Raw genomic sequence first — 23,043 nt, forward strand, 5'->3', positions numbered from 1 at the left:
TTTGTGCAGAAACGTGATGAATAAATAATAACTAATACCACTGGGTCAATTCAACAGTTCAATTTCATATAGTATTCGAAAATACTAAAGTTTTAAATCTTTAGGATGGTTTTACTTTTACTAAATATACAATAATAGTTATTTATTGCATCGTATTATAGACATCTTTCCGCGGATACAAAAAACATAAGATTAAAACTAGTTTTGGTAGCCACGAGGGGCCGAAGTCCCGTACTAACAAACCGTTATTAATTTTATGATTTTTATTTTAATATTTGTGGAAAATTGTCTGTAATACGCTACTATACATGATATTTCAGTAAGGCTAAGAATCGGTTCTAATCCAGCAGATATTAATTGGTTTTGAAGCCAAACTGGAAATGATTTTAAAAAATGGCAATAAGCAATGATAAGTATAGATTGCAGATTGTATGTCAATCAATGCTCAATATTAAAGTTATGGGATGTCTCTCAGTACGTCGTAAAAGCTAGTATATCGGAAATTGCTTATTGGAAGAAGGATGGGTAACGACATTTGTAGAAATGGATTAATTGCGAGTGAGGGAGGGGACATTGGGCTGTTTATTACATTAGTCCCCAAAGTAACGTAATATAATGACGTTTCTTATTTGTTGGTTTAACAACGTTGGGTATTATGCATGATCGAATTTTGATTTGTTGGTTCATTTAATTGAGTGTCCAAACGTTTCAATCATAAATTGAAATTTACTGAAGGGGTAATTTTGTGTATCAATATTGGAGATATACATAAATTTATCAGCCATTGTCATATCCCTTTAGATCCCAGATTAATTACTCTGCCGCTAAAAAGTGTCAAACGAACATTAAGAGAAATTGAACAATTACATATTGAGGTGAGCAACTATTAATAATTAATTACTCAGAAGGGTTCAATGATTACTAAATTATGATTCTAAATTGACTCTAACCATATATTGTACAATATTATTAGCACTGCTACTCTTTAAATATGCCTGTTTTATTGCATTTTAATACTATTTATTATTCAGTCTTGTATAAAAATAATAACATGAGAAAAGGTTGCGTGATGTATTAAATTATTTTTGTTGCCTACATCACAACATTACATTGTATATATATGCATGTACTTACTAAAGTACTTGGATGTATGTGTGTTTGTCCTGTAATTGTTCGTAAACGGCTAGTTCCATCAGAACAAATTCCATGCAAGTTTCGTATTGGTTAATGCTGGATTTATGCCATTTTTTAAGAGGCCTATTCCACCACTGTGTAAATTATTCTCATACATTGCCATTTTCATATTATTTGTCTTTGTTGACATGTCTTATTAGCCTTAATTACAAGCTTAAACCATTTATTTCTCTACTTACTTATTTTAATTCTAATAATTGAACTGTGAACATTTTGACCCTAGAGCTGTAAAGACTATCATAAATAATAAATCAACAGTTTGTTTGTCTGCCTATATATGTATGTATGTTCTTTATATTTACAGATTTTTGATTTTTCAAGAAATTGCCAAAAAGAAAAAAAATAGCCTTTCAATTAACTTTCCTTATAAGCAGAGGTACTATCGTTTTCAAACATTGCTTTTAAATATAGACGGTAGCAGCGCAGCTACTATATAACTAGCTTCTTTTTATATATTGTAGGTCAATTTGTAAGGATATTAATTCTATAAATAATATTTTAGAGTTGTTATACAATTTAATCTGTACTACAAAATAGAAGGATGTATTTCTGTTCGTCCGTCACTTTGATTGTCCGTTCGTTTACATTTGATAATCTTAGTATATCTGATATGTTAAGCTTCGCTTTGTACATGGATTTTTTCATTCGTGTTTTTTTTAACTTATATTGATTATATTGATATTGATATGAGCGTTTTTTAGGCTAGGCGTGAAGCCAATAGTAACAAAAAAACAGAAAAAATAGTATATGTGTGTGTGTGTGTAGCCATAGTGTGTGTCATATGTATCATTCCGTATAGGTTTGTACTGGTCTATTTAGGAGTAACGTATGAATATAGTCATAGATAAGCTCGCTCCAAAAAAATAGCTTCTTTTAAAGGTGAGGGGAAGTAGAGAGCGTAATATATGCAATTTAAAAGCAAGGGAGTGTCATAACATCTTCTAAGTGGTGTCATTTGAGGCACACAGAGTAAACAATAAAAGAGTGGATGTCTTACTTTAATTTTATACCAGCGGTACGCCCCCTTGAAGCCTATAGTGGCATTTAAGATGGGGGGGGGAGGGGGAGTCTATCCATCCCTTTTTAATTTAATTTTAAAAAGAAAAAGTAATAGTTATATACTTTCCTTGGACCTATATGAAGCGTCACTGTAAAGGATAATCATATCAGTTCAGTGGTTACCGAGATCTTTTGGTACTAACAAACAAACAGACAGACAGACCCGCAATAAATTAAAATAACTTGGTAAGACTCTTAATTAACTTTGTAAGTAAAGTTTTAAAAAGATCGGATACTTCTTTCTTTTTTATGAATTGAACAGAATTTGTAGTTAAAAAACTTTATAGACTATGTGAGACCCTAACACTAATATGATATAATTATTAGATGATTTCATCCTCACTTTGTATTATTGTAAAATACGTGATAAACTTATTGAAAATGACCTCTTTTTCATTATACTCTATGGTTAAACGTAGAGCATATCTAAAAAGACGACTTGGGATGCCTATATAAGTGTTCATTCACTTAAGTTAAACTTACTGATAACTAGAAAATAAAAATTATAAAAAGTAGCCTGACTGGCAATAATATGAAAAAGCAAAGATACTAAAAAGAATTTACACAAAAAATACATTTATAATAGCTGAGAAATTCTTATTATAACTAAATAACTTGAATTCACAAGTATAAAAAAAGAAAAAAATATAACTATAAAATTATTGTTAGATAAGATTATACATTTTTTTTGTCAGTTTGTGTACACACTTTGATGTTGTAACCAGGCGGTTGGTTTGAAGTTGTTTAAAGCGGTTGGTTATTGCAACGGCGGAGAGAGGTGAGGGAATGTTGTGCAAGAGGAAGGGGGGGGGGGGGATAATTGTAAGCATAATACGCGCACTTTGGAAGGTTGTCACTCAATTCAGCTAAAATATATACCCCACAATCAAAATAATTATTCTGTAAAAAAAATTGTGGGGTCTTTTTGAAACAATTTTAAAGATTTTAAACTACAAAGCTCCTTCAGACATTAAACCTATTGAAATTTAAAAAAAAAATAATGTTCATGACATTGTTTGAACATTTTTTTCTACCAAGGGAGAAGAAGATAGGTAGTTGTTGTATGTCAAGAGAGAGAGAGAGAGAGAGAGAGATAGATTAATGCGAGGGAGATAAGTAAGTGAGGGAGATAAAGAGAGGGTTGTTGTCAGTGGGAGAGTTAAAAAATTGCTTTTTAGCTTCAGTGTCTAGGTGACATTTGAAAGGTCGATGCTTGAAAACTAAGGTTTTTTTGTCTATATTCTGGTCCTATGTTTTTTTTAACAAAAAAATCATGTGATTATAATAAAAATGCACTTTTGGTGTTTAATTAAGATAAAGTGAAATTATATAGTTTAAACCTTAGACCTAATATTTTAATAAATTGCATTTATAATATATGAATCTATGTTTGTAAATACATACATGTTTTTTTTGCTTCCTACATATGGTTATGGGTAATATGTATAACCAAAATGGGGATTTTGTTTATCTTGTAATTCACATATACATACAAGCATTTCATTATTTAATTATTTGTAACCGTAGATGCTCTACAATAGCACTTGTTGATTTTCATTCAAGATTTAGGCTAGTTTTTTTCTATACCAATGATACAAAAATTTTATTTTAAGGGTTATTTTTAATTTATGACAAAGGAGTTAATGCTTTTAATGATTTTTACGATATGTTACTTATAAATAATTGTAGATCAAAAACTATTTTATTTATCATAACTTTGCTGCTTCAAGAAAAATTTTAGTTGAGTTGCTAAAATACCATCTAATCTATCGATATCAGCTGCTAGCAAAGCCACGCTTTTTATGTTTAATCTGCAGCAGTTCAGGCTAAAGATGCTGTTTGTTTCTGGTAAATCGTGTTTTATGATTAACGGCCGCTATAATCAGCTGTCGTGCCATGCTTTTAAATAATTTAATCAATAACAGACATAAAAATATGTCAGAAGGTGAAATTTAAATTAACTTAACATGATTTAACTGGAAATTAATTTGAAAGTACTTCAATTTCACTAATAGATATTAATTAGAGTAATAAAGATGCGCCTATAAGAAGATTAAAAGTGCCCCTATTTGCTTTGGTTATCTGATAGGTGTTTTTTACTTTTTACTTTTGTCTGAATTGAATATGCAAATTTATGTCTATCATTTACTTTTCATTCATTCTGTGTAGTTTTTCTGCGTTATTCCAAACCCTTTTAGGAACATATAAAAGGTTTTCAGATGCAATTTCTGACAAAAGGAGTTTTTTTTACCCTCTATTGGGATAGCTGAAAGAACCTTACACCATACAAGAACTTTTAGGATATTAATTTAAAATTATACGCTCTTCCTCTTGCCCAAAAAGCCTAAAACCTCCAAGTAACCAAAACTTTTTTTTTTTGGGGGGGGGTATGGGGTATAAGGGTATAAATAGACCTTCAGTTTACTTGATTTTATTGGACATACTTTACTTAATACACATACTAAATCCCACAAAAACACACACATACAGCCTCTTACATTATAAGTACAAGGATGGATAAAGTTCAATTGTTACTCTAACTAATTCTCACTTATATCATTGAACCATAAAAATGAAAGTGAATAGAAATTATGTAAATTTTTCTAAATAAGATGTTGATGTTTAAATTTAAATCATTTATACTATAGACCTTAATTTGGTGTTATTTTATAGGGATTGTATTTTCTTTTTTTTTACTTAATAAAATTAAAGTTAATGCAATTAGTTTCAAAAGTTTGATTGTTACATTATAATAATAAAGTTGATATAATTTGTAGATGGTTGAACTCAAGAGATACAATACCAGAAAGTCCCTACATCTGTTTCTAGTGTGATGGTTTTAAAGTTATTTTATAACAACTTTAGATATGAATAATATTATCCTATTATCTTTATGTGTGACTCCTAAGAGAAGTAGACACAATATATATCACCTTTGTATTTAATTCTTACAAAAGTGTTTTCTACTTTATTTTAAGAATTTTGCTCGAAAAATACAGTGAGATTTTTCATTGCTTTAATAGTTATTCATAACATCGTATTATAGACAGCGTTGTGATTTTTATTTGAATATTTGTAGACAATTGTTTGTAATACGATGCTATACATGACTATTCAGTATGACAGATAACCGGTTCTAATGGATTTTGAAGTCCTTCTAGAAAAAAATATTATGTTTTCTAAGTGATGTCACTCTATAACTGTTATATTCATTCACGATTATGGATGTTGCCATCCTTGTTTATTAAAAAAATAACTTTTATATAAAAAATGTGCTGATAAAATATTTGCACTGGACAATAAATTATGGACAAAGAAAGTTTAAATATCTCTCGTGATTAAAACAAAAACATTCTAAAGAAAAATTTGTTAAAATGTCTTTTGTTTTATTTGTAAAACATTTTTTCAAAACTGTTGATAAAGTAATCATTAGATAACAAGGATGCTATTTTACATTTTAATATTTTTTTCCAGATAAAAATGCGGTTGCTAGTCATGGATGAACCAAAAGCATTTTTAAAATTTCTTTGCCTATTCTTCTGTTTTCAGGTAATAGTTTACAATTCTTAGTAATTTTTAAAAGGGAAGCTTTTTCTATAATTAGAGTCGGTCCATACGTCCATAACAGATAGCTCTTTTTGTTAATTTATACGTGTTAGAATTGTCTTTTCGATTTCAAACTTTGCATGATGATTTGTATAACAATAAGGTACAATTCAGAAAGCGTAAAAACTCTAAAATCGTTAAATTTCCAGAAAGTCCATAGGTCAATTTGAAAACATGTTGATTTTTAGCTTTTTGACAACAACTTTTTGTATGATCTGATAACCTTATTCATCATTGTTTTTTAGAATAATGATTCCTAGGTCAAGAAGTTCCAATATAATTTTTTTCTTGAAAATAAAATAGGGAGGGAAAATTGGACTGTTAATTACACTGCAGTTAACAAATTTTTTAAAAAATCTTCGTTGGCTCAAAACCTTTTGGTACATTATCAAATATAGATTATTTGGTTGACTTTTGTAGTGACCAAACTTTTCAAGCATTAATTTTAATCTACAAAAAGTGGTAACTTTGTTCATCATCATTGTTAATGGTTATCAATTTATCTCTTGAGATTTTAATTGTATTTTTTTTCTTTTTAGTCAAGTTTTGGAGTGATAACGAACCAGGGAATGCACAGCTATAGAGAGGCAGGATCATAATAATATGAAGTAGCTGCAGCCAAATGTCTATACAAACTTTGACTAATCAAATATTATAACTACCTTAAAATTTGGAGTGGGAGGGGACGGTTTTTGTATAGGGTAAGTTTTTCTTGGGCTTTATCCCCCCCATACAGCTTAAAATATGCCCTGGATCTAATAATGAACCTCTCTAAAAACTACAAAACGATTGTCCAACCGTTTTTGAGATCTTAGCAGACACACACAACTTATTATTTGACATAAAAGGAGTATGTGGTAAATAAAAAATATATAACAAGTACAAATAATATTTAACAGTTAGGGAGTTGAATCCATTTTTATAGAAGCAGAAATATAATCTATGATTATGGTTTGGACCCTCTAAAACTGTAATCTACCTTTCCACTTTCCCCTCTCTTGGTGAAGATATCTTCAACGCTGATACGATTTTTGAAATATAAGATTCCACTTTTGTCTCTCTTGTTGAAGATATCTTCACCAAGAGAGGCAAAAGTGGAATCTTAAATTTCAAAAATCGTATCGGCGTTGAAGATATCTTCATTAAGAGAGGGGAAAGTGGAATCTTACATTTCAAAAATCGTATCGGCGTTGAAGATATCTTCACCAAGAGAGGGGAAAGTAGAATCTTACATTTCAAAAATCGTATCGGCTTTGAAGATATCTTCACCAAGAGAGGGGAAAGTGGAAAGGTAGATTACAGTTTTAGAGGGTCCAAACCATAATCATAGATTATATTTCTGCTTCTATAAAAATGGATTCAACTCCCTAACTGTTTAAAGAGCCTAAAAAATGACGCCATACAATACAAATGACCAATGCTAGGCCAATACACATGGCAGGCCAGTATACATTTTAATTGGCCATTGGTAGGCCAGAATGCCGTCATTTTTATAGGCACAAAAAAGCTTCTGTGATACTTTTCTTTGACTGCAGTTTTGAAATGAACAAATTTTGATGATGTTTGCATATATTGTTTGTCACGGTATGTAACTTCTCACATCTAGGAATATTCAGACAGATAGGGGATATTATACTGTTTATTACATTGTTTAAGTACCCAAAGTTTGATAAGTTTTCTTATTTGTCGATTGAAAAACTTTGGGTACTTTTATTAAATTTTGATTGTTTAGTTTCAACCTCATGGTGCATAGACGTTTCAACCAATAATTTTATTCTACAGAAAGCAAATTTTTTTTTAGGATCTAGAACTTTTTCTAGTCTTTTCATATTATGATATTCCTCAGGACGTGTATCATTGGATATATTATTACATGGATGTTACATCAGCTTGTTCTTTAATAAAGTGAAACTCGCAGCGGGCTAAAATAACGATACCCTCATCCACCCCTTTAAACCCATCCCCTCCCCTCCTAATGGATGAACTAAATGAGTTCCTTGTTAACAACAACTTTTCCCCTGTCATAATATCCACGTATGTTTTATATCCATACGTTCCTTCACTTTCGCACATCGCAATACACTAATAAATACCAAAAGGCAAAAAATAAGAGTTCTTATTTGAAATTATGTCTATCAAATTGTAATCAATTAGATATACATTTTCTCAAAATCTAAAAATATTATTTCAAACAAAAGCAACAATACCGCACCCTATTTCTATTTGTAGTTTCTTTTGATGATAGATAAAAGTTTTTAAAATCATGATTTTGACATTTGACTTTTAGTTAGCGAAGCTTCTCTGTTACTCTGAGAATAATATATAGTAAAGTATATATTACTAAAAAATTCAGACTTTTAATGGCACGCACCTAGCATAGTCATAGAAGCAGTAGGAAATTTAATGCTTTTTTAAATTGAATTTGAAAGCACATTATAAACAGACAATAAGACTAATGTACTAAGCTCATATATAAGCTTACATCAGAAATCATCTAAGATTTCGTTATTATTAGACTAATTTTAGTTTAACCATTTATAATTGAAATAATTTTTTTGGAAGATTTAAAAAAATTTGCAAAAAAAAATTCAGAAATTTTATATTATATAATAATTAGTACTGTTGAAACAAAATTCAATTCCATATAATTTTATGGGAATAAAAATTGATTGTTCAAAATATATAAACCTAGAGTAAAATATTTAAAAGTAGCGTTGAAATATGAAAGTTGGAAATTATTTTTGTATTAAGTTGTACATGATATTATTTCATATTCTTAAATAAGTGATTCTTATAAGTTATAAAGATCTGACACAATGTTTTAATCGTAGCATCTTGATAGTTGTGTCTTTTTATCTTTAACTCTTACCACCTCTCAAAAAGCCAATGATTTCTCATAGAAGAACATACAGGATGCATAATCAACAGGCAATTGTCCTATCCCTGAAAAATTTTGACTCTCAGTAGCAATTTATATTTATGATAATCGCTCATCGGTGTCTGGTTTTATTATGTTATATCTATATTAATATGTAACTGTTACATTTTAGTAATAAAAGGATTTTAAAAAAGCATAGCAGCAAAACTGAGTAATAATGTTGTATTAAAACAATTTAGTTTCATTCTTTTGGACACTACTATATAATATCACTAGCGGCTACGCCCCTAGAGGCCTCTAGGGGCACTTGAGGATAACCCAATTTCTTATTTTAGATTTTAAAAGAAAAAAATTAAAAAATATTTGGGGGGTGGAATTTTTTTTCATTTTTTTGGGGGGGAATTTTTCATTTTTGGGGGGGTTGGGGGTGTCCTACCCCCCAAGAAAATAGTTATAAACCTTCACGGGACTTGTGAGAAGCTACCCTGTTAAGGAGAACCCGATCGGTTCAGCGGTTAGCGAGATCCTTCGGTACAGACAGACACACAGACAAACATCCTGTTACTTTAGTATAAGGAATAGTTGTTTTTCCCCTATCCTCTAGGGGGTAGTTTAATTCTGTATATATGCGTAACCCTTCTATGACCTAACCTAAAGTAAACCTAAAGTAAAACACAAACACACGAGAAACTAGACCTCTTATTTCCAATTATCTTAAAACAAGGGAGGGGGTTGTAAGTTCTTTTGTGAAATACTAGGCGCATTTAGGGAACCGCTAATATAGACTTACTTAAATTAACAAACTGACTATTCCTTTATCTGTAAATTTACAATGCAAATATATTATCAATCATTATAATTTATATTTAATATTACGCTTCATTTAATTTACACTTACCCCGTCATATATATGTAATTAGGATTTAAACAAATGCAAATAAACAAGGATGAGAACATGCAAAACAGCAAAACCAAAAAATTAAAAGCCAAAACATAAGCTCAAGGTTTTGGTTGAAAATTAAGAATGTCTTGAAAATAAATTTCGCTAAAGAATATGTTATAATAAATGATAATCAAGCCAGATTTATATAGGGTTCAAACTCTACATAACTGAACTTCAGATTGAAAAAATAACCAATACATTTAGACAATTGGGGGAATTGTGGGAATTAGAATCAGTTCCAAAAATCCTATCCGCTCCTTCTTGCGAGATATGAACATTTAAAGATTTCAGGTCAAACTACAATAAATAGCCTAATACAAACCTCACTCTTTTCTCAATTTTCATTTGCAATGTCTAAAAATGTAAATCAAACAACTCTGTCAGTAATCTATAATCAAAGTCTCTTCAAAGAGCTTTCCAAAATGGTCTCTAAAATTCATTTAGCTCAATTAGTTTTAACTTTGTTTCCCTTCAAAGAAAGGTGTGGGTTATTAATGTACATTTTTATAACTATCACCACTTATCAAACATATTATTGAGCCTTGACATGCAAGGAGTCAGAAAACCAGGTTGAAGAAAGAGAATTTGAGGGATGGCTTCAAAGTAGACCTGAGGAATATATCATGTCTCTACAACAACACAAGTAAGATCAATTTGAGGGATAGTTGCAGAGTAGACCTGAGGAATAAATCATGTCTCTACAACAACACAAGTAAGATCAATTTGAGGGATAGTTGCAGAGTAGACCTGAGGAATATATCATGTCTCTACAACAACACAAGTAAGATCAATTTGAGGGATAGTTGCAGAGTAGACCTGAGGAATATATCATGTCTCTACAACACAAGTAAGATCAATTTGAGGGATAGTTACAGAGTAGACCTGAGGAATATATCATGTCTCTACAACACAAGTAAGATTAATTTGAGGGATAGTTACAGAGTAGACCTGAGGAATATATCATGTCTCTACAACACAAGTAAGATTAATATGAGGGATAGAGTAGACCTGAGGAAAATATCCTATCTCTACAACACAAGTAAGATTAATTTGCATAGTTTTTAACTTGAGGAATATGTAGCACGGTGCTTTGAACCTTCAAAGGTGTAAAGGGGGAGGTGCATTGGCCATCTACAGATGGTAGATGGGTGAGGGATGAAACTGACCATGCCTGGTATTTATGGCTTTCTATAGATAGCTGTGTCCATTGTCCCCAGCTGTACGGTCAACAACAATTAGCGGTCAACCTACGAAAATAACAAGGACAACCATGTTATACACGTAGCGATGCTTCTCTACAGACCGTCCCTCAGACTACAAATACATTATGTTTAACAAGAAGGACTAATTTAAGGGATGCTTGAACTTATATCATAAAAGATAATAAATATACAAGACTTTTGAAGCTATAGTAATGGTAAATTTACTAAACAATATTATATTTTTAGTAGAAACAAAGTGACTGCACCAAAATTATCAACTCAAAAAGTCACATTCTTTGATGAGAGCAAGCTCACCTACAAGAAAGGTAATATTTAATCCTGGTGGGTCATATAATCCATTTTTTTCTGGACAAAAGAACAAATTGGAATTTAGTAGAATTTATAATTGGTGTTAGATTCAATTCTTAGTTTTTGGAGACAAAGCATTCATGTTTATTACAATTTAGAAACCTAGTCATTCTTATGGTGTAGCCTAAAAACAACTGATATTTCAGGTCCATACAACGGATTCCCCAAACATGTGATGGGAATGTATATTCTTTTGGCTGATGATACTGAACCTGGGTAAGCTTTTTAATCATACAACATTTATCTTATAGTTCTTTGTGAAAAAAAAAGATTTCAGTCAATAACCATTGATTTTAATTCTAATTTTAGGTATGGAACTAATTCTGATTGGGAACCAAAACTTCACAAATATCAACAGGTTTGTTTCCATCAGGCATTCAGAAATAAGGGAATGGATAATCTTTTAATCCTCCCTCCTTATTATGATTAATGAAAGTATTTATTTGGGTCTATTATTTACATTTCTTTATCCCCTCACTCTTTGGTTTTCACTTCATTAAAACTTTATAGAAATTAAAGACAATCTATAAATTTAGTTTTGGATCTCATATGATAGATGAATAATGGACGATAGTTTGATGTACAAATAATGATAAACAATTTGCCCCTATTGTAAATCATTGCTAAAATGGTTTAAACTTCTTTGAACCAACTAATCATGATATAATCAATCTTACTAGTCCAAAAGTTACCATTGTTAAAAATTAATTATTATATTTATTTCTTTACTTTTTTGTATTGATTTCCAATTTAAACAAAATCTGCTATAATCCAGTTACATTATAAAATGTGCCACTACTAGTATATATAAAACATTGATAATCAAATATTTACCTACAATTATAATACTTATAAGAAATTCGTCCGTTTATACAAAAATGTATGGCTTTGCAAATAGAGGATTTAAGAAAGTCTTTAGTTTTATTTATATTTAATAGTTTGTGTTTTTAGGTCATCATAGTAAAGTTTAAAACAATGCAATGCTACTAATGTTGACTTATTGATAGCTGTGACCCTGACTACAAATATTCTTAAAACTTTTAATTTTATTTATCATATGCATATAAAAAACACAAAATTTGTTGAAAATGAAGGATTGTTAGATTACTTGTGGTTTTGGCTTAATCATTCTTGTGAATCTTACTTTTTATCAAATCAATCTTAAACTTTAAAGCTTTTCTTAACATTTTATTTAGGAAGGAGCTAATGTTCTGTTTTTTACATTTATAAATCCTGAAACCATGGAGGTGCCAAGGTCCTTCAAGCGTTTAGGTAAATATTTTGAATTATATAGCTACAGATGAACATTCATTTGTTAAAGGAACATTGTTTGCTTTAAAAGACATTTCAACAGAAAAAAAAATGAAATTAAACCAAAAATACATACATTTTATCTTATAGTTTTATTTTATTTTTTTCATGATTCTTTGACAATAAAAATTATTTTTTTTTCATAATTAAAGTTTTCTTGGGGTTTGGGGGTGTCCCCCCCCCCCCAAGAAAATAGCCTAAAACCACCACAGGACTAGTAGGTATATTTGAATCAGTGGTTACAGACGGATGGAGGGACGGACAGACGGACATACATCATTCTACTTATATGTATTATAGATTAAATATTTATATTTGTTTCTTAACTCCTATGCTTTGTATGTCAGGGAAGTTGTTTTATAATTAGTCTAAAACTTTTAATGGCAAACAGAAGGCTTTCCGGAAAACTCAATTATAATTCTTTTATTTTATCATCTGCTGCTTTTTTTGTTTTTTTTTGGGGGGGGGGGGCAAGGTCTTTTAAAAATCCTTAAGTCATTTTCTCTTCATAGGGCTCTTTAAAACAGGTTGATTTGAACTAATTTACATTGAAGGCTTAGGGTTTGCTTGATCTTTTTAGTGCATGTTCATTATGTTACTAAATAAAATTATCTTGCACTTTGATCCTCTAACTTTCTTGTGTTGATAATCTATTTATCAATTTGATTAAAACTCTGCAATATGTTGACTGAAAAAATATGTTTCACAATATTGCAATTTTTAGGTTTCTAAACATACTCAATTGTTAATATTTGATCATTTTATTGCAAATTTTTGCGGTTAGCTTGAAATAGAATTTAGAGCTGTAAATAAATAAGGGAAAGAGAGTGAGAGAGATTATTTAATTAAAATTATGTTAAAAAGATTTCAATAAATTTAAAAATCAATTTAATTTAGGAATAAATTAAATAAGATTATTTCATATTAAGTTAAGTTTATTTATTTATTATAGAATTTAAAGTAATGTCAAATTATACTTCTACAAATATCTGCCCTGCAATAAAATAAAATTCCTGTGATATTTGTCACCTGTTGATTCTATCAATTGTATAAAACTTTTGAAAACACTTGTATCTGTCTATGAAAGTAAAGTACAAAGTAAAGGTTTTACAAAAGTTCATTAAACTCAGAATTAATGGGAATACTTAGCCCAGTTTTAATTGTTTGTTTTGTTGGTGTTGTAATTTTTTTATTGTAGAATATGTAGGTATATTTGTAATGAAATATATATCTATAATACAAAGTAGAATGATGTCTGTCCGTCCGTCCGTCCGTCTGTCCGTCCGTCCGTCTGAAGCTTATGTTCTCGGTAACCACTGAACCGATCGGATTCTACTCTTCAGGGTATATACCTATTGGTCCTGTGGTGGTTTTAAGCTATTTTCTTTGGGGGTGGGACACCCCCAACCCCCCCAAAAACAAAAAAATCCCCCCCCCATTTTTTTTTAATTTTTTTTTATTTGCTGAAGATTTCCTAGGTCCTTTGTTAAAAAATATTTTTTATTCCAGCATTTATTTTGAATGAAAGAATAGCAACATTCTCTCACTAAAAACAATAAATATTAATTTTTTTTATCACCTCTTGGGGCAAAGCCCCTAGAGGCTAGGGGCGAAGCCGCTAGTACATATATATTTGAATAGGAAATTTTGGACACAATAAAATAACGGAATGTATTGTTTCATTTTATTACAGTGATTAAATTGTTATCACCGCTAATATGACCGACAGAACACTTAAAGGCAGAACTAGCCGAACTTGTTTACATGTTATTTACCATGAATAAAATGCTCCATGCAGGGGTGCAAATATATATCAGAATTTTTTGATAAAAAGATAAAATTTTAGGATAGTTATTTCTTTCATCGTATTATAAACGGCTTTCCGCGGATATGGAATGTACAATTATAAGATTAAAACCAGTTTTTTAGCCCCGAGGTGCCAAAGGCACGGGCTAAAAATAACTGGTTTTAATCTTATGATTGTACATTTTTATATTCGTAGAAAGCTGGATATAATACGATGCTAGACATAGTTTTTTCGTATGGATGAGAACCGGTTCCTATCCACCGGATTCGAATGAATATAAGAGAAAAATATTTATACTTAATTCATAAAATTATTTCAGCTGCTACCCGCGGAAAGGATGTTGAAGGTGCAGTTCCCAAAGATACTCTTGTCATCTTTGCTATTGGAGGGTAACACATTTTCTCGTATTCATTCGAATCCGGTGGATAGGAACCGGTTCTCATCAATACGAAAAAACTATGTCTAGCATGTACAATCATAAGATTAAAACCAGTTTTTTTAAGCCTGTGTCTTCGGCAACTGGGGGCCTAAAAAACTGGTTTTAATCTTATAATTGTACATTCTATATCCGCGGAAAGCCGTTTATAATACGATGAAAGAAATAACTATTACAATATTTAAATACAATGATTCAAATTAGGGGGTCCAATGGTGTAAGTTAAAGGGTAAATATCCCAGGGATCCAAAGGGATAAGACAATGAAAAAAATTAAATTCAACTAATCATCTTCTATTTACTTTTGCTTTAATCATTTACAAATATTTTTCAATGAAATTTTAACCATTTTTAGTTATCAGTACAGTTTGGACTACAACCCATGGAATTGGTTGAAGAGCAGGCCCGCTGCTGAGGCTATGGCCGTTGAGGTAGTGTAATTATTTATCTACTAGAGAACTTTAGGTTTTAATTTTAGTTTTAATATAATTTTTTTGCTGGATTATTTTATATGTGTGATTTCACGTGAGAAGGTGTTTGTACCCTCCCGCTAAAAAGTTATTAATCTTTCCTGGATCAATGAGAAGATACAGTGTGAAGGAGAAGCCTATCTGTTAAGCTTTTATCAAGATTCTCTGGTATATACAGACAGACATACATACAAGCAGACAGCCATCATGTTTCTATTATATACGGATTTTCATTAGACCATTTTTTCATGAAGCTTCTATGAATAGAATTTATGGCAATGGCTTGGAAATAGATAGCTCTATCTTTTTTTTTAATATATCAAAACCTACACATCTATTTACCTTCTAGGTTGCCAAATGGAGAGACCTGTATGGTATAGATGGTATTGATCTGGATATAGAGGAAGGTGCTGGTAGTAGAAAAGAGGCGGGACCTAACATGCTCTACTTTGTCAAGTAATTTTATTATAAACTCATAGGCCATTTATTTTAGATACATCATAAATTTATATACAACCCAAATAATAATAAACAAAGTTACCCCTTTTATTTAAAACATTTTTGTGGTTATAATTTTTGAACCAACGAATGTGATAATGTTTTATACAACTTTGGGTACCAATAGTTTATCCCCTTTTATCCCCTAACCCTCTTTGTCTTAGAGGCTAATATCGCAGCCTCTAGTTTGATAAAAAAAACAAGGATGACAACATCCATAAAAACGAAGCACAGAAACGGTAGGACAAACGGACATTAACACTTACATAGTGACAGAACTGAATAATCAGAATATAAATGTATAAGAATCGAAGCAAAATTTTAAGTAAGTTTGTTGAAAAACTGCTTGATACAGGATAATGTTTATGGTTATGGACATGGACATGGAGTTGATTTTCTTATGACATTAAAATTTGTTGTCCTAGGAATCAACATACCAAAAATCAGATCAATCGGATGATTAGATCACATAAAAATTTGTTGTTAAAAAAGTAAAAAAATCAACATGTTTAAAATGGACGTACGAACATTCTTGTTATGATTATAGAGTTGTTACGCTTTCTAAATCGTACCTAACTACTAAAGGAATCACCATGCAAAGTTTGAAATCGATAGGACAATTCTAACATGCCTAAATTAACGAAAAAAGCTATCCGTTTGTGACGGACGGACGGACGGACGGACGGACTGACCCTAATTATAGAAAAGCTTCGCTTTAAAAACAATAAAAGTACTCATTGATAAATTAAGCCTATTGGCTAGTCTCCTTAAAACCCAACAAGGGTTCTTAAAGAAAAACCTTTTATTCAGTATTTAAATACGCCATTGGGGAGGGAGTGGAACCTTAAACTGTAAATTACACTGGTACTTGTAATAAAAATAACAAGGTTCATTTATTTATTATATGAAAAATTTAGAAAGTTAAAGTCCATTCATCCAGATCTTTTGGTGAGCCAGCCTACCTATGGTTATCCACAGGTGAAAATAAATATGTAACCATGGTTAATATGGTTATATATGTAAACTAGATCATGGAAAGAAAACTAAGTAGGGGGGTTTCGTCGTTTTTTTTACAGTAGCTTTTGATTGGTTATTTTAGGTTAGGTAAATGTTAATGATTGCCCCGTGGATTTAGAAGATTGGCCCTGCAGGGTTAGAGTCCCCCGTAGGGGCTAGAAACAGGAGAAAAGCTACTGTGAAATTACGAAGAAACCCGCTACTTCATTTTCATTTCATGATTCTGTAAACTTTCTTCATTTTTAAAGTATATTCTAGAAAACTGCATATAACAGACTAATGCATAGCTTCAAGCATGCGTAATGTATATTACATTTAATTTACATTTATGCTGAATTTGATCGCAAACTGTGTTTTAATTTGGCCCAGACGACTGCCTTCCATTTCAATAAAAAAAATATTTAAGGTTCAAGCTGAGATTGATGTTATCAATGGAGGCTGGAGAAAAGGTGGAGACCCAACAGGTGAATAAAGTTTTAAAATAATATAAAGTTTATTTTTACAATACACATAACATATTTACTTGAATAATAATTTTTCTTTCGAAATTTAATTGTTTATTTGACAAATAAAATATTTGTTGTAATAGGCCTTGTAGACAGTATTGGCTTGATGGTTTATGAGGGCACCCAGGCTCTCAATTATGTTAAGAATTATGCTTCTGGTACTAGCCAATGGGATGGATTCCCTATTAAGGTACATAAAAAATATTTTTTCAAAATAATTTAAAAACTTAACGAATGTCCCTAATATTAGTTCATTCTAACATTAGTTACTATGAATTATTAATAACTCCAATCAGAAAAAAAATGCTTTGATTAGAATATATTCTACAGAACACACTGATGCTATTTGTCGTCTTCCATGAACATTATTTTTTAATGAAAACAATTCTAGATTGTGATACAACAAGATTACAATATTTTGAAATGTTTAGGTCGATGTACCAAAATCAAGAATCCTGCTTGGTTGCAAAGGTTCTAGTAATAGGTAGAAATCATATTAATTTTATCAGAAATTATGTACTTGTAATTAGTAATCTATGTGTTGTTCCTTTTGGCATCTTCTAAATTCAACTTGATATTTTGATACTGAATATTATATTTGTTTGTAGGGAGTCAATAACTGGGCTAGCTTCAGCTGCTGTAAAACAGAAAATTATGGGTGTTATGGTCTGGTACTGCTCAGTTAGGTAAACAAAAATAGATAGATAATTGTTTGTGTTATCATAACTTCCATAGTGATAAATTACCAATTTCTTTAATATAAAAATTTTCAATTCTAATACCTATTCATTTATAATTTTTAAATTTCTATTTTTTTAGAAATGGTCTTAAATACTCAGAGGCTTGGGATTGTTCTGGAAGGTAAATCTTTTTTTTATATTTTTAAGGAAATAAGTGAGAAATATAAATATTTTATATTACTTTCATTTAAGTACATATGTTCATCCAAAATTACAAATTACTAAGTTTGAATTTTTCATTTTCTTTTTTAGGCCTGATAGTGAGCAAGCTTATGTGGATTCAATGAGTTTATTTAGTGCTGCCAACACTTATTAATTAAACAAATATCAAGAAAACTAATTAAAAATAAATATTCTCATTAACTATATGTATTATATGTATGCATTATCAAGTTTAATATTTTAAAATCTTAATTTACAGACAATAAAATAATTCTTTAATTTTTTTTGGTAATTATCTTTTGTCATTAAAAGATCTGCTTGTGAGCCAACCATTTTTTCTATCCCAATTTTTGTGTAAAAGATAGAAAGATAGAAGGCTTTTTATTGGATAAACTTTTTTAATGTTTCAAAAAAACATCCAGGCGGGACAAAATTTTTTTTTATTTTTCTTAATAACTTTGACAATAAAATAAACGTTTGTATGATACTTAAATATCCAATTATAGATTACAATATCTTTTTGTTACATATATGTATGATGTATATGTATATATGTTAAGAACAACTTAAAAGGGATCCTATTTACAAATTAACTAAAGCCAACTTTAAACACACAGAATTTATTAAGTATTTTTAAGACATCAATAAAAATATGTTTTTAAAATGAAAATATTTTCTAAAATAACAATTTTAGTAATAAAACCTGTCCTGTAGTGTTATATCTATATGATCACATAGCATATCTGAATAATGCTTTAATCTTTGTAAACACAAAAGCAACTAAATCAGCTATAGTCATAAATGAGAACCCAAGGAATAATCCTAAAATAAAACATGATAATTTAGGTTTTATTCATTTTTTTATGAAAGATTCATGGCCTAATGAATTCCAATTATTATATAACTCTTTTTTTGTAATCATCTTTGTAATAAAAAGAATTACCAATAGTACCGCCATATCCTGAAACTCTGGTGAAGAATGAACTTCTGTTCACAACAATAGTTTTCACATAGAAATCATTAGCAAAATCAACTTTTACAACTGCCAAATTTCCAGCTCTTTTATATATATAACAAGAGATTAGTTCTTTACCTTCCTCTTTACACCTAGGTATAAAAGTCAACTTATTTACATAAAGTATAAAAAATAAAGTTAAATATATTTAAAAGGTTCAAAGCCCACAGTTGTTTATTCGTCATAATATCAACATCATAAGTAACATTGTCTCCATTGTAAAACCATTTACTCTCCAGTCCTGAAGCATTTATTTTCGTGTCATTTATTTTAATTGATTTAAACTGAAATTTATTCCTTGTAGTTTTTTTATATGTAATTGACTTTCACACAAACTTTTGTTTGTAAGTTAATGTCTACAATTGCAGATAACTTGCCCTTACCTATAAGTTTATCCCTTGCATAAGGCAGCAAATATTTGCCAGCTCCATATTGTGTAATCCAGTTATCATCTTTCCAGTTTTCATCAAGTTTACCATCAATTGTATATACAAGATCAATGAGCTCATGGTTCTCGGTAGTTTTTAACTGTAAAATATTTTAAAAATAATAATGGTAAATTCAATCTTTTTAATATACTTTACCTCTACTACCCTATTCTTAGACTGTGGAGTAATCTCTATTTTTGAGCAATCTGGATAGCATAGACAATCTGGTTCAGCTAAAATAGTTGCAAATGGTTTATTTGTATAATGATGGAGATTATGTAATCAAGGTAATTACACAGCAGGATGTAAATATAATAGAACTAGTAATAGAGAGTTATTTTTTATTTGCTTGTCTTAAATTTAGTGTCCCTCATTTTTTTAATCTCTCTTCAAGTTCAAATTAATGAAAAAATTAGTCTTGTACAAAAACAATTATAAAACCTTATAAAAAATAATTTATATAGAAAATAACAATAAAAAGAAAACCTGTACTAAATACTGCAAAAGACAACTTTGAATTGGCCACAAGCATAGACTGTTCATAGCACTTGTTTCCAAATATGTTACAAACAGAAACATTCTGGTCAGCTCCAACTCTAATTTGATGAACATACCATGGTAAACATCCACAAACATTGGAGACATAATTCACTTTGCATTCAAAGATACAATTTTTCTACACAAGAAAATGATATAATAACAATAATCTCATGTTATAGTAGTTATTTTTGTACCTAAGAATATTTTACAAACATTGGAAGTTCAAAGTTCTCATTTTCATACCTACATCTGCGTTGTTTGAAGTTGAAGTCATCCTCTAGGTTTGTGTCATATTCTACAAAGCCACTTACCTATACAAATTTATTATTGCCATGTAATAAATATGAGCTACAACTAATACTACCAAAGAGGACTATCCACGAACCAGAGCAAGTGATTCTAAGCATCTTCCAGCATTGACCCAAATAATTTTTTTAGTGAATATACTAGGTTTATGTTTAATATTTGCTTTATCGACTAAACAGTTAGGTTTCACCATGTTTTTATATGAAAAAAACTTTGAAATGTAAATCAATTTCCGAAGCAATATCATCAAGTGCTTTGTTGAGTTCAAAGGACAAACTAAAATAACACTGTAGAAAAGCATCAAATGTTGTACATTAATTAAACTGTTTACATGTTACCAACCCTTTTTCTAAATATACATTTTTAATCACAATAATATACTTTTGTGTCAAAGCTTTTAAACAACAGTTTGAACTCATTAAAACATTCGATGATATTGCACCAAATAAGGCTTAACATTTCAAAGTTTTTTTCATATAAACCATGGTGAGGCCTAACTTTTTAGTCGATAAAGCAAATATTAAACATAAACCTAGTATATTCACTAAAAAAATAATATGGGTTAATGCTGGAAGATGCTTAGAATTACTTGCTCTTGTTCGTGGATAGTCCTCTTTGTTTACCTGGATTGGAAATCTAATTTCTTTCACCCATTGTGATCCAGGTGTATTTGGATTAATAACATTGATAGTATTTTGGGGACCCAAAAACATTGGGACTTCATCTCTTTTGTGAATTAAAATTGTATGTCCATTGTAAGGATCAAAAGGTGTATATATGTGTTCCAGCTTCCCAGCATTATACATTTCAGATGATTTAAAATCTCGTATTTTTCTTAGGTCATTGTTGTAAGCAGATGAATCCAAGATTAAGTTTATTCCTTTTTCATAAATAACACTCTCTCCAGTTGATGGATATTTCAGGTTATCTTTAACATTGAAAGTTGTACAAATGCCAATATCTGTTAATCTCTGGAAGCTTTCATTGCAAAATTCATAATTTAAGTTTGTTATATTTACATCAATCAACTCTTTGTTAAACTTTTCAGCTTCATAACCTGTAAAACAGAATGGCACTAGCTTTGTGTGAGATTTCACAGTTTGAGATGAATGAGAGATGTACATGATCAGTTTCTTCAATTCATGGTTAGTATGAATTTGATCTTCCATAATTTTGGAATTCTTGCAAAACTTTGCACATATTTGACTTGGAACATTGCATGGATTTCTGTATTTTAGGTTTTTGTGTAATACACTAAGAACATGTTCGTACTCATCTTTAATGCATTCACGTTCTTCTAAATTAAGTGAATTCCATGGTTTGTCATGGTGTCTATACCATAAAGTTTCATTATCTAATGATGTTCTTTTTTCTAAAATGATATTGTTTCTGTTATATTTAATTCAAATTTTGCATCTTAGAATGTTTACATGTAGTGTCCTATTGATATCTGCCTTATTAGATATGTTATTTCCTTCTTGTTTTGTAATAATAATTATTACTTACTTTTTAAGGTATTACATTATCAACAGTTAAGATACAAAATTGTAAACAAATTAAAAAAAAATTAAAACAATACATTTAAGCTTTACAATTAGCTTTTAACTATTTTAACAAATTAGTACAAAATAAATATTCATGTAGAAAAAAACAACATTGCAACCCAAAATATGTAATTGCTTCAGCAAGGTTGAAAAAAATCTCTTTGTTTTTCTATTAAGCAACATGTATATGCAAATTATGCACCCTATCCTATAATCATTTAGCAATTACAAACCTGATATGACAGCTGATCCAGTTGTGAGGTAAATCTCAATAGCATCATCTAGTGCCCAGGAAATTTCTGAGTTGTTGACAATGTTTTGTAAAATTATGTTTAATATTTGTGTTGTTTCATTTTGAGTTTGCTCAATAAGTTCTTTGGTCAGATGATAAGGCAAAATTGTATTATTTGATGACAATAATTTTTTCATAGTAACAATTAAATCTCCTAAACTATTGATGTTTGATATTTTCAGCATTTCATCTTGAAGCATAACCAATTGATCATATTTTCTAAACCACTCACACCAGACTACATCCTGATCCTGAATCAATGAAGTTTACATGATATTCTAAATAAAAATAAACTTAAAACAATAAAGTTAATAATTGCTTACTTTAAATGTTTGAGGGACAATCAATGTTGAGTTTCTATTCATAATAAATTCATCTGTTAACCCTTACAGATCGGGGGGAGGGCTCAAAGAGCCCCCCCCCTCTAGTTTTTTCAATCTCATTTTTTTTGTAGGTAAGATGGAGTGCTGTGACTTCATGACTTTTTAAGTTTAGTAATTATACGTCGGCTAGACTTGATTTTATTAGGATATCTGGTCTGTGTCGGTCGTGGTGTCCGGTCAAAGTCGGTTGGGTAGCACCAAAATTGGAAAAAAATTTTAAATAAATCTTAATTTCTACATTATGACTTTTGTGTATAAGGAGAAACCTAAAATTTTTTTGGTGAATACTTAGATATCAATGACCTTCTAAGAAAAGTTGTGTTATGACCGTTTGACCG

The 23,043-nt window shown here is 30.0% G+C and overlaps 1 protein-coding gene and 1 long non-coding RNA gene across 3 annotated transcripts; one reads left to right on the plus strand and one right to left on the minus strand.

Annotated features, from left to right (window-relative positions):
• Window positions 1-5,731: 5,731 nt before the first annotated feature.
• Window positions 5,732-18,476, plus strand: LOC145327762 (uncharacterized). Of its 2 annotated transcripts, XM_080171317.1 has the most exons (17): window positions 5,732-5,802; window positions 6,399-6,446; window positions 10,235-10,323; window positions 11,129-11,208; window positions 11,398-11,467; window positions 11,561-11,609; window positions 12,448-12,523; window positions 14,689-14,758; window positions 15,160-15,235; window positions 15,624-15,730; window positions 16,690-16,750; window positions 17,196-17,253; window positions 17,379-17,485; window positions 17,727-17,779; window positions 17,904-17,981; window positions 18,115-18,156; window positions 18,288-18,476. In XM_080171317.1, exons 1-17 carry the CDS (start codon window positions 5,734-5,736, stop codon window positions 18,349-18,351), a joined length of 1,197 nt encoding a protein of 398 aa, XP_080027443.1. In that variant the 5' UTR covers window positions 5,732-5,733; the 3' UTR covers window positions 18,352-18,476. The 2 variants fall into 2 exon arrangements, with proteins under 2 accessions (XP_080027443.1, XP_080027444.1); XM_080171318.1 differs by lacking the exons at window positions 5,732-5,802; window positions 6,399-6,446; window positions 10,235-10,323 and adding an exon at window positions 10,424-10,461.
• Window positions 18,477-22,263: 3,787 nt separating this feature from the next.
• On the minus strand, window positions 22,264-22,758 carry LOC145327763 (uncharacterized). The gene is made up of 2 exons (XR_013882235.1): window positions 22,646-22,758; window positions 22,264-22,573 (listed from the first exon to the last, which is right to left on the minus strand). It is a non-coding gene; the product is annotated as an uncharacterized LOC145327763 (long non-coding RNA).
• Window positions 22,759-23,043: the final 285 nt, after the last annotated feature.

This window comes from Acartia tonsa, chromosome 9 (genome assembly GCF_053477335.1).
Source record: "Acartia tonsa isolate MP-2025a chromosome 9, ASM5347733v1, whole genome shotgun sequence".
NCBI lineage: Eukaryota > Metazoa > Arthropoda > Copepoda > Calanoida > Acartiidae > Acartia > Acartia tonsa.

Bases quoted from the DNA above. Each gene is read 5' to 3' on its own strand.
- LOC145327762 (XM_080171317.1), top strand. From the start codon at position 5,734: ATGCGGTTGCTAGTCATGGATGAACCAAAAGCATTTTTAAAATTTCTT. The intron at 6,447-10,234 runs GCAGGATCATAA...TTGACATGCAAG, and splicing joins GAATGCACAGCTATAGAGAG to GAGTCAGAAAACCAGGTTGA. The intron at 12,524-14,688 runs GTAAATATTTTG...AAATTATTTCAG, and splicing joins AAGGTCCTTCAAGCGTTTAG to CTGCTACCCGCGGAAAGGAT.